The following is a 20,442-nucleotide window of genomic DNA, read 5'->3' on the forward strand; positions in this document are numbered from 1 at the left end:
GGAAGTGATGGAGGTTTGCTGAGAGGAGAAATATGACATAATTCTTTAGCATGATAGGCCGGGCCAGCTGAGGGGAATCTGAAACCACGATGAGAAGAATGTGGAGAGAGGTACTTTTTCCCTTGCGATATTAGTTCCTCTAGGCGCTCGGTAGTCTGCGTCCGTTTCCTTGGAGACCAAGAAAGGCAAGATAGCGGCAGGTCTCGCTGGGAAGTTTGAGTGGCCTTGGTTACCGCGCGACCCACGCTGAGACAAGGAAGTTGGAGAAGCCTAAAAAATAGGCATCCCAAAAGATCGGGGCCCCAAGGCCTCCGGACTCTTCTTCCATTCTCCCTAATGGCGCGCGTCTTTCCGAAGTACGTAAAAGGCGTATGGAGGGGCGGTGGACCGCGCATGCGTGTGCCCAACCTATCTCTGTCTGGGTCCTCGCCGGGTGTTGTCCCAAGGTCTTTTGACCCCGCCCTCCCCCTGACCTATCTCCCGAGCCCCGCCTCTCCCTCGGGCTCTCCAGATGCTGCTTGGCTTGTGTCCCTAGTGCGTGAGGTTTCGGCTTCGAGACCCCATGCCAGTTTCACGTTTGCTGCTTGCATCCCGTGGGTTGGGAATGATGGGAGTTCTTTCCCGCCTCAACTCCTTCCAGACTCAACCACGCTGGGATTTGCTCCACAGTCTCCCAGTTCCAGGTTCTGGTGAGTCCAGGAGGGCTAGGGAAGGTATGTGGGTGGGGCTTGCTTACCCTGGGCTTGCAGTCAGCTTGCTCTCAACGCCCACGGCGGTGACTGTCCTGGGCAATAGAATCCAGAAACCTGAATTCCAGGCCCGGCTGTGTCACGCATTTGCTGTGGGACCCGGGACGTGGCTCTGAAGCTCAGTTTTCTCACCACCTAGTAGGATGTAAGGGTGTATTATGCTGCTCTCTTATTTATCTCTGATTGCTTTCCTGTTGGGTCTTTTCCATGCCTTCTGTTTCTCACAGTTCTTAGCACCTCCCAGCCGATGTGCTTAGTAAATTATGGCTGGCTGCTGAAAAAGTGATAGCTAACACTTATGGAACACTTACCACATGCTTTACAAATATCATCTTTTGGAATTTTTGTACCAACCTGTGGAGGTAGCTTTTATAATTAGATCCACTTTACAGATGAGAAAATTGAGGCTCAGAGAGGTAAATCCACTTGATCAAGGTTACAGATATCTGTAAGGGGGGAAGCTGGGATTTGAGCCCATGAGCTGCTGTGTGACTGATTTGTGTTATGTCTGGTAGGATTATGTTCCATGGCAGCGGTCCAAGCAGAAAGCCAAGCCATCTACTCTGCCTCCAATCCCACGAACTGTCAACACTAAGAAAAGCAAAATGAAGACCTGGACTACCATCCAGCCAGGTGGGCAAGAGGCACTTGGGTGCTGGTGGAGTTGGGGACAGGATGGAGTGGATGCTTTTGGCCCTTGGTGACAACATTTATATCAGGGTAGGCTAACTGCTGTAACAAACAATCCCCAGATTTCAAGTATTAATACAGAAACGTATTTCTCATTTATGTCGAAGTACATTGGTGGATCTAGCGGGGAGGGAGTAATCTTTTTCACAGGATCATTCAGGGATCTAGGCTCCTTCATCTTGTGGCAATGACATTTTTTAAGACCTTGAAGTCCTCTGCTGGGTACTTTTGCATCCAGCAGAGAGAGAAGAGAGAGAGCAAGATTATGGATGATCCTGTGGGTATTTCTTTTTCAGGGCACAGACTTGAAGTGACACACATCACTTCTACTCATATTCCAGTGTCCATAACTCAGTCACATGCCTACCCTTAACCACAAGGGAAGATGGGAAATATAGTCCAGCTGTGTGTCCAGGAGGAAAAGAAAACAGGGTTTGGTGAACTTGGGATAATCTCTGCCACATCACTGTCATGCCTTCCAGGGGAGTTCTGAGGTCTTGGCTCAGGCAGACACAGCTTCAGACCTTGGCTCTGCCATCTACTCTCTTGGGAAAGTGAGGGAGATGAATGAGTTTTGTTTTCTCATTTGTAAAGTCAGGACACTAATCCTTACCTGATAGGATTGTTGTGAGAATTAAATGAGAAGATCTGTGTAAAGCATTGTTATTCAGACCCAACACTCCTTTTAATGACAAATACTACAAATATTTTGTAATATTCCTTTGGTATTCTGAAATAAACTTCATAGATAATATAACCTACCTACATATATAATTTTTAAATACTAATTTAATACCATAACTGTAAAGGAAATGGAAAGTTATTTATAGTTAAATGAAGTATATTTCAGTATGTAAATGCTCAGGATGGAGTCCACTAGAAGACATTAGAAAGTCATTAGAAGCTTACTCATAGATGTGGAGTCATGGTGAACATAACAGTTGCAAATGCAGAGTGACACTCAGTGGGAAATCAGGGACTCAAATAAAATACCAAGAGGGATTTTTCATTGCAACTGCGATTTCCAAAGTGGTGCCCATCTCTTGGTAAAGTTCTAAACAAAAAAAGCACAATCTTCCCTTGATTGTAGCTGCTTTCTTGGAAAATTCAGCATTATAGTAAAAACCTGAAAAATATTCTTTGTGGCTATATGTAAAACAGAGTCAGGTTCTGGGATCAGATTGTTATAAATAGGGGTTTTACCTATGTCATATCTAGTAGGACTTAGGAAAGTTATGCAGGACAGGAGAATTCTATGTTCTGTGGGGTTGTCCTGTTCTGGGGGATGTCTCGTGTCCCTGGCCCCCACCTGTAGATGCCAGTTGGGCCCCCAATGAGAACCCACAAATCCTCCCCTGCCAATATATCTAAAACACCCCTATTGAGAGTCATTGATATAAAGTGATGAGCACAAGACCTGGTAGTAGTGACAGAATTTTTGTCTTTGGTCCTAGACCCTATTCAAATAGCATCTACAAGGAAACTCTTGCCTTTTCTTTCACTGGGGAAGCGGTGAGGTATGTAACAGACACACCCACAAACAGAACAAGAGCAGTTACCATATACCAAGCAATTACTACGTGCTAGATACTGTTCTCAACACTTTACACCTATCACTTCATTTAATCTTCCTAACAACCCCATGAGGTGAGTGCTGTTGTTATCACCTCCTCTTACAGATGAGGAACCTGAGGCACAGACAGGTGTAACTCCCAAGGTCACAGGTAGGAGGGGCACATCCAGGCTGTGATATTTGGCAGTTTGGCTCCAGGACCCACAGTCAACCACTGGAGAAATGAAGTAAAAAATAAATATGAAATGTAAAACAGTAAAACTTTTAGAAAAAAACATAAGAGAGAAAAACCTTTGGGACTGATGGCCAAGTGAAGAGTTCTTTGACTTTACACAAACAGCTGGATCCATAAAAGAAAAATGAAATAAATGGACAAGTTGGACTTCATCAAAATTTAAGACTTTTCTTCTTTTAAAGACTCTGTTAAGAGTATGAAAAGACGCGCTACAGACTTGGAGAAAATGTTTGCAAACCACATATCTGACAAAGGACTGCTTTGTAGAATATATTGGGAACCCTCAAAACTCAATAGAAAAACAATTCAGTTAGAAAATGGGCAAAAAACATGAAGAGGCATTTCACCCAAAGAGGAAATACACATGGTAAATAAGCACATGAAAAGATGTTCAACATCATTATCCATTAGGGCTATGCAAATTAAACCACAATGAGGTGTCACTGCACACCTATCAGAATGGGTAAAATGAAAAATAGCAATAACACCAAATGTTGGCAATGAGGAGAAACTAGGTCATGCATACATTGCTTGTGGGAATGTGAAATGGAGCCGCCATTCTGGAAAAGAATATGGCAGTTTCCTATGAAACTAAACACACATTTCTCATAATGATTCAACAATTGCACTCTTGGGCATTTGTTCCAGAGAAGTGAAACTTATGGTCACACAAAAACCAGTGCAAAAGCATATCCAAAAGGATAAAATACCTAGGAATAAATCTACCTAAGGAGACAAAAGACCTGTATGCAGAAAACTATAAGACACTGATGAAAGAAATTAAAGATGATACAAACAGATGGAGGGATATACCATGTTCTTGGATCAGAAGAATTAACATTGTGAAAATGACTCTACTACCCAAAGCAATCTACAGATTCAATGCAATCCCTATGAAACTACCACTGGCATTTTTCACAGAACTAGAACAAAATATTTCACAATTTGTATGGAAACACAAAAGACCCTGAATAGCCAAAGCAATCTTGAGAACGAAAAACGGAGCTGGAGGAATCAGGCTCCCAGACTTCAGACTATACCAGAAAGCTACAATAATCAAGACAGTATGGTACTGGCACAAAAACAGAAATATAGATCAATGGAACAGGATAGAAAGCCCAGAGATAAACCCACACACATATGGTCACCTTATCTTTGATAAAGGAGGCAAGAATATACAGTGGAGAAAAGACAGCCTCTTCAATAAGTGGTGCTGGGAAAACTGGACAGCTACATGTAAAAGAATGAAATTAGAACATTCTCTAACACCATACACAAAAATAAACTCAAAATGGATTAAAGACCTAAATATAAGGCCAGACACTATCAAACTCTTAGAGGAAAACATAGGCAGAACACTCTATGACATAAATCACAGCAAGATCCTTTTTGACCCACCTCCTAGAGAAATGGAAATAAAACCAAAAATAAACACATGGGACCTAATGAAACTTAAAAGCTTTTGCACAGCAAAGGAAACCATAAACAAGATGAAAAGACATCCCTCCGAATGGAGAAAATATTTGCAAATGAACCAACTGACAGAGGATTAATCTCCAAAATTTACAAGCAGCTCATGCAGCTCAATATCAAAAAAACAAACAACCCAATCCAAAAATGGTCAGATGACCTAAATAGACATTTCTCCAAAGAAGATATACAGATAGCCAACAAACACATGAAAGGATGCTCAACATCATTAATCATTAGAGAAATGCAAATCAAAACTACAATGAGGTATCACCTCACACCAGTCAGAATGGCCATCATCAAAAAATCTACACACAATAAATGGTGGAGAAGGTGTGGAGAACAGGGAACCCTCTTGCACTGTTGGGGGAATGTAAATTGATACAGCTACTATGGAGAACAGTATGGAGGTTCCTTAAAAAACTACAAATAGAACTACCATATGACCCAGCAATCCCACTACTGGGCATATACCCTGAGAAAACCATAATTCAAAAAGAATTACTGCTGTTCATTGCAGCTCTATTTACAATAGCCAGGACATGGAAGCAACCTAAGTGTCCATCAACAGATGAATGGATCAAGAAGATGTGGCACAAATATACAATGGAATATTACTCATCCATAAAAAGAAACGAAATTGAGTTATTTGTAGGGAGGTGGATGGACCTAGAGTCTGTCCTACAGAGTGAAGTAAGTCAGAAGGAGAAAAACAAATACCGTATGCTAACACATATATATGGAATCTATAAAAAAAAAAAAGGTTCTGAAAAACCTAGGGGTGTAGGACAGGAATAAAGATGCAGACGTAGAAAATGGACTTGAGGACACTGGGAGGAGGAAGGGTAAGCTGGGATGAAGTGAGAGAGTGGCATGGACATATGTACACTACCAAATGTAAAATAGATAACTAGTGGGAAGCAGCCACATAGCACAGGGAGAGCAGCTTGGTGCTTTGTGACCACCTAGAAGGGTGGGATAGGGAGGGTGGGAGGGAGATGCAAGAGGGAGGGGATATGTATATGTATAGCTGATTCACTTTGTTATACAGCAGAAACTAACACACCATTGTAAAGCAATTATACTCCAATAAAGATGTTAAAAAAAAAAAGATGATGTGGTGTGTATACACACACACAGACACACACACACAGGAATACTACTCAGCCATAACAAAGAATGAAATAATGCCATTTGCAGCAACGTGGATGGACCTAGAGATTACCATACTAAGTGAAGTGAATCAGAAAGACATATCATATGATATCATTTATATGTGGAACCTAAAATATGATACAAATGAACTTATTTACGAAACAGAAACAGACTCACAGACATAGAAGACAAACTTATGGTTACCAAAGGGGAAAGGTGGGTGTAGAGATAAATTAGAAGTTTGGGATTAGCAGATACAAACTACTATATATAAAATAGATAAAAAACAAAGTCCTACTGTATACCATAGGGAACTATATTCAATATCTTGCAATAAACTATAATGGAAAAGAATATGAAAAGTATATATATATATATATATATATATATATATATATATATATATATATATATATATATGTATAACTGAATCACTTTGCTGTACACCAGAAACTAAGACAACTTGTAAATCAACTGTACCTCAATTTAAAAAAGTGAAAAAAAAAAAAGTGCATGAAAGTTTCAGAGTAGCCTTGTTCATAATACTCCCAAACTGGAAACAATCCAGATGTCCTTTAATGAGTGAGTAGTTAAACAAACTATGGTACATCCATTCCATAGCATGTAGTACTGTTCAGCAAGAAAAAGGAAAGAACTTTTGATACATTCACTAACTTGGATGGATCTCCAGAGAATTATGCTGAGTGAAAAAAGCCAATCTCAGAAGTGACATACTGTATGATTCCATTTGTATAACCATCTGGGAATGACAGAATTTCTAGAAATGGAAAACAGATTAGTGATTGACAGAGGTAGGGGGAGCATGGAAGGGGAAGGAAGTGGGTGTGGCAATAAAAGGCAGCATGAGCGATCCTTGTGGTTGTGGAAATGTTCTGTCTTTCAGTGTCCTGGTTGTGATATTGTACTTAGTTTTGCAAGATGTTATGGTCGGGAAAAATTGGGTTAAGGGAACATAGGATTTCTCTGCATTATTTTTTAAGTAAATGTAATCTGAATTTATTTAAATATAAAAAGTTTAATTACAAAAAAGATAAATCAGGGCCACCACCATTAATGAAAAGAAATACTCCTTATTAAAGCGACAAATCTTCCTAAGTATTTAAGTTCAGCTTACAAATGTTATAATTTTTAAAAACCCTTGTGAAGGGGGTTTTGGAAGTTGGTTAATTAAATTCTCCTAAATCGTTTAAGCCACCTTTAAAATTTAATATATTCACTTTCATTTTCAAAAAGTTCACTTGTTCTGATTAACAAAACCATTGGGTATTTAATGTAATTCTTGTATATCTAATAAATAAACTTCTAAATATGGATAATCTTATGTTCATTTAAAAGTTGTGGTAATTTATACGCATTTAATAAGTGTATTAAACCTTTCAACTTAAATCTAAATCAAAATCTCACTTACACATTTTAAATTAGAACCACAAAATTAATCTATTAATCACTCCATCTCTCAAACAATACAATTAAATACCAGATACATACAGATAATTCATAACTTTAACACAAAATTACTCTAATTTTACTTGGCCACTTCAACACAATACTAAATTAAGGATATTGATCCATAAAAGAAATAATATTTTTCAAAAATGAACTGGGTTGCACCTCCAACAGAGATGTTGGCGGGGGCTGACAAGGCAGCAGCAGCGTTTGTGATGATCTGTGTGATTTGCCTCATAACTGTGCAGGACACGTGGAGAGGAAGCAGGGATTCTCAGAACATGCCCTCCGAATGCCTTCTTCTGATCTGAATTATTTTCATGTACTTCTCATCTGACATGACCACAACTTTTGCAGGTATTCCGGAGACAGCTGGTTAGCATTTTGCACGGCTCCTGTGCCTTTATCTGATGCTGTGGTCCTGATCCCAATTCTCAGGTCATTGGTAATAACAGTGACAGCTAGTAATTTATATTTAGCACTGAATATGGGTTAGGCACTATTCCAAATACTTTATAGTAACTTCTTATTTAATTTCACTACAACTCTGTGAGGTAGGCATGGTGATTATTTCTGTTTTACAGATGGGAAAGCTGAGGGACAGAGAGGTCATGTGACCTGCCCAAGGTCATATAGCTAGTAGAAGGCAGAATCCAGATTCAAACCCAGGCTGTCTGGTTCATTAGTTTTTGCTGTTAACCCCTACCCCTTCTGAGCTTGCCACGGGCCAGCCTGGTGGGAGAGATTGGGGATGTCTGGCCATCTCCTGCTGCTAACCCTCTCCTCCCCTCTGTTCAACCCCACAGTGACTGTGGTATGTGGAAGTCTCCTGGGCTTCTCTGTCCTTTATAACAAGGCTCAGAGTGGGGCCTGGGAGCTAACTGATGGATGTGAGCTTCATTCCTCAGTCTCACTGTCATACATTATAAGGACATGAGTGGATGGCATTGGGGTCTCTCATGGCTGGTGCATTCGCTGGGACCTGACCCCAGACCTGCCTCTACCCTCACACTCTCTCTGTCCTTGCCTGTACCCTAGGGTTGCAATCCAAGCCCACCTTGTGGATGACAAGCCAGCCGAGGAATCCACTAGAACTGCGCAGAGGAAAGTTGGACTCGGGGAAGACACAGACCAAAATCCGACTAATGAGGGTATGAGGAGCATCTTTCGCAGGCACCAGGGCCCAGGGCAGGGGGTGGGGCATGGTGATAGCAAACACACCCTGAGCACTTCATGGGTGCCTGACTTGACTCCTCCTCCTCACAGCAAACCCCGTGGGCACTCTTATCCTCATCCCTCTTTTACAGATGGGGAAACCGAGGTGCAGGGAGATGACACAGACCACGCAGCTAGAAAATGCAGTACCAGGGGTCAAAGCCAGTAAGGCAAACAGCAGTTTGCCTTTGTTTTTGTATTTTTTGGCCACGCCGCAAGGCATGTGGGATCTTAGTTCCCTGACCAGGGATCGAACCTGCGCCCCCTGCATTGAGAGCACAGAGTCTTAACCACTGGACCACTAGGGAAGTCCCTTGCCTTTGTGTTTAAGACTCAGGAAAATGATAAGAATCACTTTTTTTTTTAACATTAATGACTGTAATGCATTAAAACATGAAATATATGAACGTCTATGAAAGAACAAATAAAACCAACTCACTGTTCACCTTTCGAGGATCCCAGGGAAACAAATCACTAATTTTTTTTTTTTTGACTTAAAACAATAGAAATTTATTGTCTCACAGTTCTGGAGGCCAGAAGTCCAAGATCAAGGTGTTGGCAGGACTGTGCTCCCTCTGAGCAGAATCACTTTATATTTTACTGCATTAGGAACACAATTTTAGTGGCTTGTTCATTTTAACATTTCCAGTAAATTAGCCTTTCGTGGAATACAGTGCATCTTAAAGCAAGGCTTAGGAGCTTACTATTAAAAATTTTCACATCGGGCTTCCCTGGTGGCTCAGTGGTTGAGAATCTGCCTGCTAATGCAGGGGACACGGGTTCGAGCCCTGGTCCGGGAAGATCCCACATGCCGCGGAGCAACTAGGCCCGTGAGCCACAACAACTGAGCCTGCGCGTCTGGAGCCTGTGCTCCGCAATGGGAGAGGCCGCGAGAGTGAGAGGCCCGTGCACCGGGATGAAGAGTGGCCCCCGCTCGCCGCAACTAGAGAAAGCCCTCGCACAGAAATGAAGACCCAACACAGCAAAAATAAATAAAATTAATAAACTCCTACCCCCAATTAAAAAAATTTTTTTTCACATCAACTAATAGAACTTTTGATAATTGATTTTCTTACCATCCATTGTTTTTTTATGGCTTCTGAACATTGTTTCAAAGTATTTGAAATTATTAGAAGAAGAGGGGGCTTTTGTGTCCATAGGGGAAAGTAAAATACCAAATACTATAAATACTACAAAATACTATAGAAGAATTCTTAATTTCTTCAGGAAAGTTTCTAATGTGATGAGTCAATGAACAATGACTGTTATATAAAGAAATAGGGAAAAATTTATTTGCCTTGAAACCTTTTTTTTCCTTTAACCTTCAATTTTGCAAAAATGGTTTAGAGGCAGCCCTGCATTCGTACAGTAGGAACTCATATTTCTGATGTTATTTTTATCCTGACTTTAGAAGGGTTTATATGTTTTTGTTTGAAACATGAACTTGGACAATTGGCTCTAAAAGTTGTGCTCCTAACCAGTTCCTAATACTGTCTCTTGTAATCATTCATTTGTTTAGTCAACAAATATTTGAGCACCTACTATGTGTCAGACCCTGTTCTAGGTGTGGGGATTCACCAATGATGTGGCCTCTGACCTTAGGGAGCTCACATTCTACTGGGGGAGACAGACAATAAGTAAGACAGATAAAAATGTAATATGTATAGTGAGGGTAAGAGCTATGAAGAAGTGTAAAATAAGGTTAGGGGCTAAAGAGGCACAGAGAAGGGAGTGGCCATAACTGTTTTAGGAGGGTGGTCAGGGAAGGCTGCTAAGGTGGTGACATCTGAGGGGGAATGTTCCAGGCCAAGGAACTGGAAGTGCAAAGGCCCTGAGGTTGGTGTGAGGTCAGTGATGGGCCAGGTGATGAGGAAGAAAGATGGTGGGCTGTGGGGGGAAGGAGACAGCTTGTATACAGCCCTGTAATCCATGATTAGGCTTTGTGTTTGTATAGAGTAAGGCAGGAAGACCCTGGAGGATTCTGAGTAGAGTGGGGATATGATCTGACTTAGATTTTTACAGGAGTCCTTGGGCTGCTGCTGCTGTGTGCAAAACGGGCTGTAGGGACAAGGGGGAAACAGAGCAAGGGAGCAGAAATGACTCAGTTGGTTTGCTCTTGGATATGAAGTAGGATCCTGACTCTGCCTCTCAGCCTTAAGACAGTCACTTATTCGATCAACAACTCCTGAGAGAATGCCTACGATATGCCAAGCACCAAGCCGGGTGTTGGGGACACAGGCATGAACACAGCCCTTAGAATTTGTGCTATGATGGAGCTTATACTTTAGTGGGGAGACACATAATAAATGAGTTAAAACCCCCAAAGAATAGTACTCATCAGTTTATTCAACCCACACTTACGGAGCTCCAGGCACTGTCCGTGTGCTGGAGATACATACAGCTGTGACAAAACAACCAAAGCCCCTGCCCTCCTGGCTGTAAAATTCTATTTGAGTAGACAGACACGAAACAAGATAATAAGAAAAACATGTTATGTTTGGTAGTGATGAGTCCTAGGAGAAAAATAAATTGGGAAAAGGGGAGACATAATTACAGACTGTAATTATGTAATTACAGATTGGGTAAGGGTCAGGACCGACACAAAGCAGTTTCTACCCTAGAGCTGGTGGTCAGGGAAGATCCATTTCTAGAGCAGAGGTCATTAATTCTACACTTTATCAGAATCACCTGGGAGTGGGGCTCAGTGGGCCCGAGACTCAGAGACTGGCATTTTTCACAAGATGCTTCTGGTCCCTGTGGGCTATATTTGGAGATGTTTTGGTCTGGAGATGTGAAGGCAAGATGGTGGAGTGGCTAGGAGCCCAGACTTCAAGGACAACGGCTCTGCGATTTGTGACCTTGGGTGAGGTACTGCATCTCTCTGACCCTCAAGTTCTGCTTCTCTAAGGTGGGGATAATAATAGACCCAAGTGAGGTAGTGCATGAGAAGTGCTTAGCATGCTTTAGAGTTCATAATAAGTACTCTATGCATTTGCACTATTACTCAGTATTGTGTGAAGAATATGGAAGCTGAGGGCTAGGAAGAGGTCGTTTCTAGCAAAGGACAGAAATGAGGAAGAACGGAAGGCATAAAGAAGAGAGCACGTAGCCTGGCAGAGGTGGAGGGTGAGAACCGGTGAGAATGGTGACTAGTCTCTGAGTGTGTGCACTGCGCCACTAAGCGGCTGGATTGTGAATATTACCTCGTCTGTTTTTTATAGCAGCAGCTCTCTGAAGCGGGTATTAGTTTCCTAACCTACGGAATGAGTATAGCAGGGTTCTGGGAAGCTAACTAACTCGCCCAGGTTCCCTTAGTTGGGAAGTGGCAGAGCTGGCATTTGAACCAAGGTGTTTCGAGGCCTGACATTCAAGTCTTGATCACTGTGAGGTTCCGCCACGCCTTGCAGCTTTAGGCCCACTCAGTTCCTCATCTTAGTGTAGTGGAAAGATAGACATTGGGGGTCAGAAGTCTGCCTTTCGAGTTCGGTGCCACTACTTCCTGTCTGTGCAACTTTGGGGCAGTCACGTAACCTGCCTGAACATCCACCTATCAGTAAAATAGAGCTGGGGAACGTAGGGTTGTTGGAGGGTAAGCTGATATCCTGAGCCGCCTGCCGAGTGAGGCGCCCTCAGCAATTGTTCTTCTTGTTATTATTGTAGGTTTTGTGTACCTGCTTGGGGGCCCTTAGGCAAGTCCCTTAATCCCTTAGAGGCTCATTCTTTCCCCAGGGGCTGTTGTATGAAACAATCCTCACTCAGCTCAGCTGCCTGACAGAGAAATGGTAGCGATTGTCATCCACTCTGCCTCTCCTGCTTCTTCTCCAGACAAGGCCCGTCTCCTCGGCCATCTTCTTTCCCACTTGGGAGTTTTCTATTATTGCTAGTACTATATAGTTCATCGATTCTAAGAAGCCATTGATAATAAGGCGTACCTTTATCTTAATTACGCACTAATAAAATATTTGTCAATTAGACTGTAACACGCCACCAACTGTAAGATATATCCCCATCTCAGAGTGTAAAATTATGGGAAAATGGGTGTTTCAGAAAGGATGAAATAATTCAAGGTGCTCTGACCCGCAGACAATGGGGAACCGCCGCCCAGCTCGGGTGGCATTTACCACTCGAGGCCACAAGGGGGCGGATTGCGGAGGGAGGGAAGTGGTCCCTAGGCTCCCGGAGGTTCCGGCCGGCTCCGCGCATCACGGAACACTGCCCCCACCTTCCCTGTTCCTCCGCTTGCAGACGATGCTCAGGAACCGGCGAACCGCGCATCAGGAGCTCTGCAACCACGAGGACTTCCTCACCAAGCTCTGTGGGAAACTGATCAAGACCATCCAGGACACGGACGACAGCTCGGCCCTGAAAGTGCGGGTGATGCTGCAGCAGCAGGACGTCTTCACGGTGAGCCCCCACCGTGGCCCCGCAGCCCTGCCTCTGCCCTGTGTTGCGGTCCAGCCCGCGACGCCGCCCTCCTGAGCGCTTGGGCGCCCTCTCCTGCTTTCTCCCGGCCTTTCCCGGCCCGTTGTGCAAGCTGCTTCCTCCATGTGGAGGATACATCTCTTACACACTCCGCCCCCCACGCCCGCCCACCTACGTGGGCTTTGGAATCAGACTGGGGGTGGGGGGGAGTGGTGGGGACTCATCCCCATCAGCACATATTAGCTGGAAGACTTTGAGTTAACCTCTGAGCCCTGTAAAACTGGGGCACAACGGCACCCACCCCGAAGAGGAGTTGTGCCTGGCACACAGTATGTGTGGGGTTGGGTTTGGAGACTCCTCTGAGGAAGTGCTGAGTCCTCTGACAGTCCGTGCTTTGGCCGCACCAGTGGAGGCTTGGGGTGAGCTGACCCCCCTCCCCACCCCCAACTCCCACAGACCATAGCTGACACCTTGGAGTACTCAAACAAGAAGAAGCTGCACCAGATGACATGTGAGCTTCAGGAATGGGAGGAGAAGGAGGAATCCAAGATACACAGTAAGAATCCCTGGGGCTGACTCCTTGACCCTCGCCTGGTCCTCTGGGGAGGTCAGCTGCTGGGCATTCCCCTTGCACCTCCCTTTCGGAAACCATCAGGCCCATCACCTCCCTTCTGAGGCCGATGAGACTGCTAAGATGCACAGCTGACAGCTTACTTAGCAAGCACTTAGTGCTTGCAGGCCCTACATGCTTTGTTTTTATGGGCTCACTCTCCGTCATTCCGACTGCCTGTAAGGCAGGGAAGTTTTTCTTTTCTCCCATTTTACAGATGAGGCAACTGAGGGTAAGGGAAGTGAAGTAGCCTGTCGGAGGTTATACAGCTAGGAGCCAGCATCCAATCCCAGCTTCCCTCTTTCTTGCCAGGGTCCCTCTGGGAGTCAGTGGCTGGGACAGGTCACTGGCCACAGACCTGCTGAGCCTGTGGTTTCTTTCCTCTGAGCAGACTAGAAGCCTTCTGAGGGGAGGGGTGGTGTGTCAGGCAGCCTCAGACGCTGGGGATCCCCTCCATGGAGGGTGGCAGGATCGACTGTCTTAATCCTGCCCTGGTCATGTCTTGGGAGTCAGTGTTGCCCCATTTCACTGGGCTCATTGCCTTGGGAGCATGTGTATGAGGGGACTGAAGTCCAGAGAGGGAGGGTCTTGGTGAAGGTCATGAAGTGCCAGTGGCAGAGCTGGGGGCTTGCCTCGGGATCTTGCACTGGGATAGTTTCTTTCCTACCCAGCATTGCCTCTTCTCCTGTGAAGGTAAAGAGCTCTCTAGGGGCTTAACTGTCTACCACCTCCCAGCCTTGTGTGAACTTGCCTCAGCCCAGACCCCAATTCATTGGTCAAGGAGAGCTTTGCCTCTTGGGTCTCCCCAGAGGGGTTCTTGAGGGGCTCCTGCCTTCTGTCCTTCCTGATCTCTTCAGACCTGGAACAGCAGGTGGAACAGCTGGATGCCAAGATCGAGAAGGTCCGCAAGAAAGTGAGCTTCGTGAGCACTTACATGGACCGTGAGTATCCCATCAAGTCGGTCCAGGTTGCCAACCTTGTGCGCCAGCTGCAGCAGGTTAAGGACAGCCAGCAGGTAGGTGAGCCCATGGCCTTGCCTCGCCAGACCATGTGGGAGGCAGGGCTGGTGGCCAACACCCTCCCGCTGACCCCCAGGATGAGCTGGATGACCTCAGTGAGATGTGCAGAATGGTCCTGGCATCCATGTCCAACCAGATTCAGAATAAGAAAAAAAACCTACTGAGGTCTCTGGTGGTGGTGAGTAGCCAGCCACTGTGGCAGGTATCCAGGTCCTGCCCCCAGCCCTGCTTTTTTCCCTGTCCTCTGCCTCCAGCGCCCCCCCCCCCACCACCATGCTACCCAGTGCATGGTAGCCCCTGGGGCCAGACTTGGGGGCCAGACCTCTCCTTCCTCTGCAGAAAATACAGCATGCTCATCAGGAGGCGCTCCTGATGAAGACTTGGAATAGCCGGGTCATACTGAAATACATGGACAAGGTCCGAGAAGTGAGTGGGCAGCAAAGGTGGTCGTCACCCCTGTGCTAGAGCAGGAGGGTGGGTGGTCCCCAGGACCTGTGGGAGTCAGGCTTGTCCTGATCTGGCGCTCATGAGGTCTCTGACTCTGGTGTTAGCCTTCCTCCTTGGCAGTGCCATTAATGCCACTTGTCATTCGTCTGAGAAGGGGATTGGTGCTGGCCTAGGGTTTGCCTCATTAACCAACACCACCAGCCATGACCCGTCAGCAACATCACCAAGCATCACCACACGACCATCACTTTAATTTCACTACCCAACCCCGGTCTTCACCTCTTAATTATTGCCATTGACCATCACTCATGACCAGTGTTAATGAAGTCCACCTTCACCACCCTCTCGCGGTAATTTTCGTTATCTTGCACCTTCATCAGTTATCCGAGTGAATGGCCTTCCTCATCTTCACCAGCCCCCATTAATTCTCACTGTCAAGTGCTGCCACCCATTTGCAACCTGTCTCCATTCTCCACGATCCCCTCACCCTTTCCAGCACCGTCAAACATCGCCGGTAACTTGTGAGCCAGCCCTGCCCTGCACAGTGAGGCGCCCCCCTCTGGAGTCCAGAAGTCCCAGCGACAAAAGTGACAAAGCCCAGACCATTTCCATAGATGAATGAGGAATAATCCTTGTTCACTTTGCCCTTTTCTCGCTTTGGTTGCGGAATGTTTTGTTTCTCACTTTCCCCTGCTCTCCTCAGTTTATAGACCATTTTGAGGAGGAAATACCCATTTTAAGGGCTGAGATAGAACAGCTCCAGTTTCAGATCTGGGAACCCCGAGAGATCGTATTTGCGGACGTTCTGCTTCGGAGATCCAAGTATGTGATCCTTGTGTAGCTATCTCTTAAACTAGCCATGCTCTGGAATCGAAGAAGCTGTCTGTTCTCGGGGAAGGCAGCCTGGTGGAGAAGGCAGGAGGCTGGGTTTTTGCCTTGGCTCTGCCACTGATTGTGTAGCAGATGTGACCTTTCCCATCTTTGGGCCTTAGTGTCCCATCTCTGCACAGCAGGCTGAGTTAGGTAATCTCTCTGGACCCTTCCAATTCCAGATTCCACGTTTCAACCAAGTGGGTATGCCCCTAAGCTCCTGGGGTGTGCAGGAAGACAGTGTTGAGTGGGGTGGTAGGCTCTAGAGAAGAATCGCCTGGAAGGCACACTGCAGGGAGAGAAGGGTGTTCTCTCTGTGGGGCAGAATTCCGGGCCCCAAAGGAAGGACTTCCCTCCTTCCAAAACCAGTTCTCTGCCTGCCCTCCCTTGGGTCAGACCCTCTGGGTCTGAAGGTGAGGATCCCACCAGGCCATGCCTCTCTATGTGGGGCAGATCTTACCATCTGCAAATTATTTTTCTTCTTCTTAGCTTCTATGTCTATCTCCTTCTCTTCCTCTCCCTTTCCTTCCTTCTCCTCTACCTCCTATTCTTCATTCTCCTCTTATTTTCCTTAAAAAGTACTGTCGGGCTTCCCTGGTGGCGCAGTGGTTGAGAGTCCGCCTGCCGATGCAGGGGACACGGGTTCGTGCCCCGGTCCGGGAAGATCCCACATGCCGCGGAGCGGCTGGGCCCGTGAGCCATGGCCACTGAGCCTGCGCATCCGGAGCCTGTGCTCCGCAACGGGAGAGGCCACAACAGTGAGAGGCCAGTGTACCGCAAAAAAAACCCCACAAAAGTACTGTCAAATGTATGATGTGCCTATGGAGGGCCAGGCGCTGTGAGTGCAAAGCAGCCCTTGGCTCTGCCTCCGCGGAGCCAAGGAGGGGACCAGACATTAATTGATAACGAGCCACCGACAAATGTCCCATGGCTACTGACCCCAGAGCTGCTGAAGCAGAGTTATGGATGTGGCGCTGGCGGAGCGTAGCCCGGACAGAGAGGAGTCTGGAGGGTCAAGAGAGGTTTCCCTGAGAATGTGACAGTTTAAACCAAGGTCTGAAGGATGATGCATAGAAGTTCACTGGGCAAAAGGGGCTGAAGGGGGAAGGAAGACCATTTCCAGGTGGTGGTGCTGGCGTCTTGGGGGTGTGGTGAGTAGGCACCGTTGTCCTTATCTGAGCTCTGAAAACATGGACATAAGACTGAAAGGGGCAAGGCAGACATGGGCCAGACTCTCACTTTTATTCTGATAAAGCTGATTTTAGAGAATGTATCGGGCTTCCCTGGTGGCGCAGCGGTTGAGAGTCCGCCTGCCGATGCAGGGGACATGGGTTCGTGCCCTGGTCCGGGAGGATCCCACATGCCGCGGAGCGGCTGGGCCTGTGAGCCATGGCCGCTGAGCCTGTGTGTCTGGACCCTGTGCTCTGCAACGGGAGAGGCCACAACAGTGAGAGGCCCGTGTACCACAAAAAAAAAAAAAAAAAAAAAAAAGAGAATGTATCAACAGCTTCTATCTCCAGATATGTTGGCTTCTGAACACTGAACCCAGAATTAGGCCAATCGAGCTTCTTGGCCAGCTGTGTTGGAGCAGAGGAGAGTGTAGTCCCTGCAGGCTGCTCGTTGCTGAGAGAGAACAGGGCAGGGCTACCCATGCCCCATCCTATTCTCCAGACTCACTGTTCCGGTCGCTGTACCCCTTTCCAGGGACAGAGTGAGTAAAGAGAGGCCAGGAGCAGTAGGCCTGTTGATGCCCTTCCACGGGCAGGGAGACACCAGGAATGGGAAGAAGCTTTCTCCTCCTAAAATGTGGGAATGGCGCATCCCCAGGCAGAGCTTCTCCAACCAGAATGTGCGCAGGAATCACCTAGAGATCTCGTTACAAAGCAGATGCTGAACCAGTAGGTCTGGAGCGGGGCTCAGGAGTCAGCACTTCTGAGAAGCTCCTGGCCGAGGCTGGTACTGCCGGTCCCTGGATCACAAGCCGAGCAGCGAGGCTGTGGAGGCGGGAACTTGGTGTTTACCAGGAGCTGAATGAGGCTGGAATGCAGAGTGATGGGGAGAGTAACGGGAGGAAGCAGGACAGCTCAGTCCCCAGGAACCTCCATGCAGGGCCCGGTAGACCAAGGGAAGAGTTTGGTACTTGACCCTGAAAGCAGAGAAATTTTAAGCTGAGTGGTGACATCAGATTTGCACTCCAAGAAAAGTCACTTTGAAAAGGAGGGTGGAGAAGATATTGGAGAGGGGCCAGAGGAGGTGCTGGGAGTCTGGTCGGGTGTGATGGCCGTCGCGTGTGTAGGGGGTGCTCGGGAGTGGCTTGGCCAGTGGGGGTGGCAGAAGAGAGAGGAGAGATGGATGGAGTGGAGAAGTATTGAAGAAGGTAAATCCGTAGGCCTTGGTGATATTTGGATGCGGGAAGTCAAGGACAGGGAGGTGTCAAGAAGGACCCCTGGGTTTCTGGCTTTTGTAACAGGGTGGGTAGTGGTGCCAGATCCAGAGAGAGGGAAGGCTGGGGCCGGGGGGGTGAAGGATGCTTACGCAGGTCAGTCAGCAGTTGACTGGGACACTGAGTTTAATTTACAGAGACCTCAACGTGGAGCTGTCAGGTAGGCAGTTGGGGGTATGAGTGTAGATATCAGAAGACAGGTTTTGACTGGAGATGGAAATTTGGGCATTACCAGTACAGAGATGCATTTTTTTTTTTTTTACTATTATTTTGAACAATTTCAAATATACAGAAAAGTCGAGAGAGTATTATAATGAATACCCAGTTACCCATCTAGATTTAGAAATAGTTACATTTTTGCCACATTGGCTTCATCTTCATCTCTCCCTTCTTTTTTCTGAAATGTCGTAAATTGCAGACATCCTGACATTTCATGTCTAAATACATAAGCATGCATCAGTACGTACCATGAGAGTGGGTGAGAGAATTGGAAGGGAGAATGTGATCCTGGAGCCTTGTAAATGTTCGTGCTGGTCACTGAGACGGGAAGATAGTGCCGATGGGAACCCACTGCTCTTGCTTCTTTTATGGAAAGAATGATGCCTGTTATTTACTGCGCACTTATTCCGTGCTGCCACGGTCTCATTTAATCTTCCCATCAGTGACTGAAGGTGGACCCGCCCCACTTGACAGATGGGGAAACGAGGCTCGCCTGTGGTCTGTCACATAGTGAGTGCTTGTTACATAGGTGCCCAGTGAAGTCCAGAGGCTCAGAGAGGAGAACCAGTGTGCTCAAGGTGACACAGAGTTAGGCTTCCAGACGAGAGCTCGTCCCGAGGGGCCCCAGCACTTCAGAGCTGAGCTCCTTCCTGCTCCCTCTTGACCTCAGAGCTCTGTGCAACATGAGTGCTGCCAAACCAGTTCCTTTTTCATTTTGACGTGTGTGTGTGTGTATGTGTGTGTGTGTGTGTGTGTGTGTGTGTGTGTGTGTGTTTGCTGTAAGGCCACAGGTTGTGTTTTGGGCTCCCCAAGGAAGTACCGGCGTTCTAAAGAGCAGGACTCCTCTGAGGCCGTGCTCCCCTACCTGCAGCTCTGGCGCCCCTGCTTAGTGTCTCACACCCCTCTTTGCTGTTTCCTACCAGGTGCACCCCTGATATGGACATCATCCTCAACATCCCTGTGGAAGAGCTGCTGCCCTTCTAGATGGCGGGGCCACGGGCCACCCGTCCCACCCTGGTCTCATCCCCACACCCAGAGCCTTGAGTTCTCTCGTTCCAAGACCACGTCCCCTTTCAGACCCTGGTCTGCAGGTCCTTCCTTCCTCATACTCCCTCCCTCCCTCCTTTCCTTCCTTCCATTCTTCCTTTTTTTTCTTTCCGCTTCCTGCGTCCCCCTCTCCCTCCATTCTTTGGGTTGGTGCTGCTACTTGAGCCAGGTAGGAATTCCTAGTCAAGTCCTTTTTACCAATAAAGCTGGGTTTGCCTTTGCTCTTTACCAGTGCCTGGGGCTTCCTGAGAAGCCTAGGTAGGAATGGATTTTGTCTTAAGATTAAGGGTGGGCAACCGTGCTGCCTGCATCTGGGGCTCCAAACTTCTTGAGAAGTGCTGGAGCACCACCCCCTGCCTGAGTCTCCATAGTTCTGTGGCTCCGGGCCACCCCCTCCCTGGGGCAGTGCGACTCCAGTTTCCCACCTGATTTGTGCCCAGACCTGTTGGGGCCAGTTCCGGGGTGGAGGGGGGATTCCTTGAGTTTGATACACCTGGGAACTTGCTGGACCTTCACTGCTGCTGGCCATCTCTTTTCCAGTCCAGCCGTCTGTCTGTCCACCGCTTCCACCCCAACGGTGTATGGACGTGAACACCAACTCATCCTCACGTGCCTAGTCAGACACTGTTCCCTGCCACATACCCTTTCGCGGTGGACTTAAGAGGGGTGCTTCCTGGACCCCCCTCAAGCAAGGGCTTTGGCTCCGGTTACCGGGAGGGCCACTGGCAGGTGGCCTCCAGCTGCCAGTGCCTTCGGGGTTTGCCTTGGCTGCAGAGAGCCGGGCCTCTTCCCACCTTCCACGATGCTTAGT

At 46.9% G+C, this 20,442-nt stretch overlaps 1 protein-coding gene across 5 annotated transcripts; it reads left to right on the plus strand.

Moving 5' to 3' along the window:
- Nucleotides 1-391: 391 nt before the first annotated feature.
- Nucleotides 392-19,908, plus strand: C14H20orf96 (chromosome 14 C20orf96 homolog). Of its 5 annotated transcripts, none has more exons than XM_059038808.2 (10): nt 392-689; nt 1,265-1,382; nt 8,378-8,490; nt 12,800-12,958; nt 13,433-13,532; nt 14,444-14,601; nt 14,682-14,783; nt 14,945-15,031; nt 15,756-15,874; nt 19,508-19,859. In XM_059038808.2, exons 2-10 carry the CDS (start codon nt 1,355-1,357, stop codon nt 19,566-19,568), a joined length of 927 nt encoding a protein of 308 aa, XP_058894791.2. In that variant the 5' UTR covers nt 392-689; nt 1,265-1,354; the 3' UTR covers nt 19,569-19,859. The 5 variants fall into 5 exon arrangements, with proteins under 5 accessions (XP_058894791.2, XP_066868775.1, XP_066868774.1 ...); XM_067012673.1 differs by having other exon boundaries at nt 411-689; nt 14,945-15,022; XM_067012675.1 differs by lacking the exon at nt 15,756-15,874 and having other exon boundaries at nt 447-689.
- The last annotated feature ends 534 nt before the right edge of the window (nt 19,909-20,442 follow it).

The sequence above is a fragment of the Kogia breviceps genome, chromosome 14 (assembly GCF_026419965.1).
Source record: "Kogia breviceps isolate mKogBre1 chromosome 14, mKogBre1 haplotype 1, whole genome shotgun sequence".
Classification (NCBI taxonomy): domain Eukaryota; kingdom Metazoa; phylum Chordata; class Mammalia; order Artiodactyla; family Physeteridae; genus Kogia; species Kogia breviceps.

Bases quoted from the DNA above. Each gene is read 5' to 3' on its own strand.
- C14H20orf96 (XM_059038808.2), top strand. From the start codon at position 1,355: ATGAAGACCTGGACTACCATCCAGCCAG. The intron at 13,533-14,443 runs GTAAGAATCCCT...TGATCTCTTCAG, and splicing joins GGAGGAATCCAAGATACACA to ACCTGGAACAGCAGGTGGAA. The intron at 14,602-14,681 runs GTAGGTGAGCCC...GCTGACCCCCAG, and splicing joins AGGTTAAGGACAGCCAGCAG to GATGAGCTGGATGACCTCAG.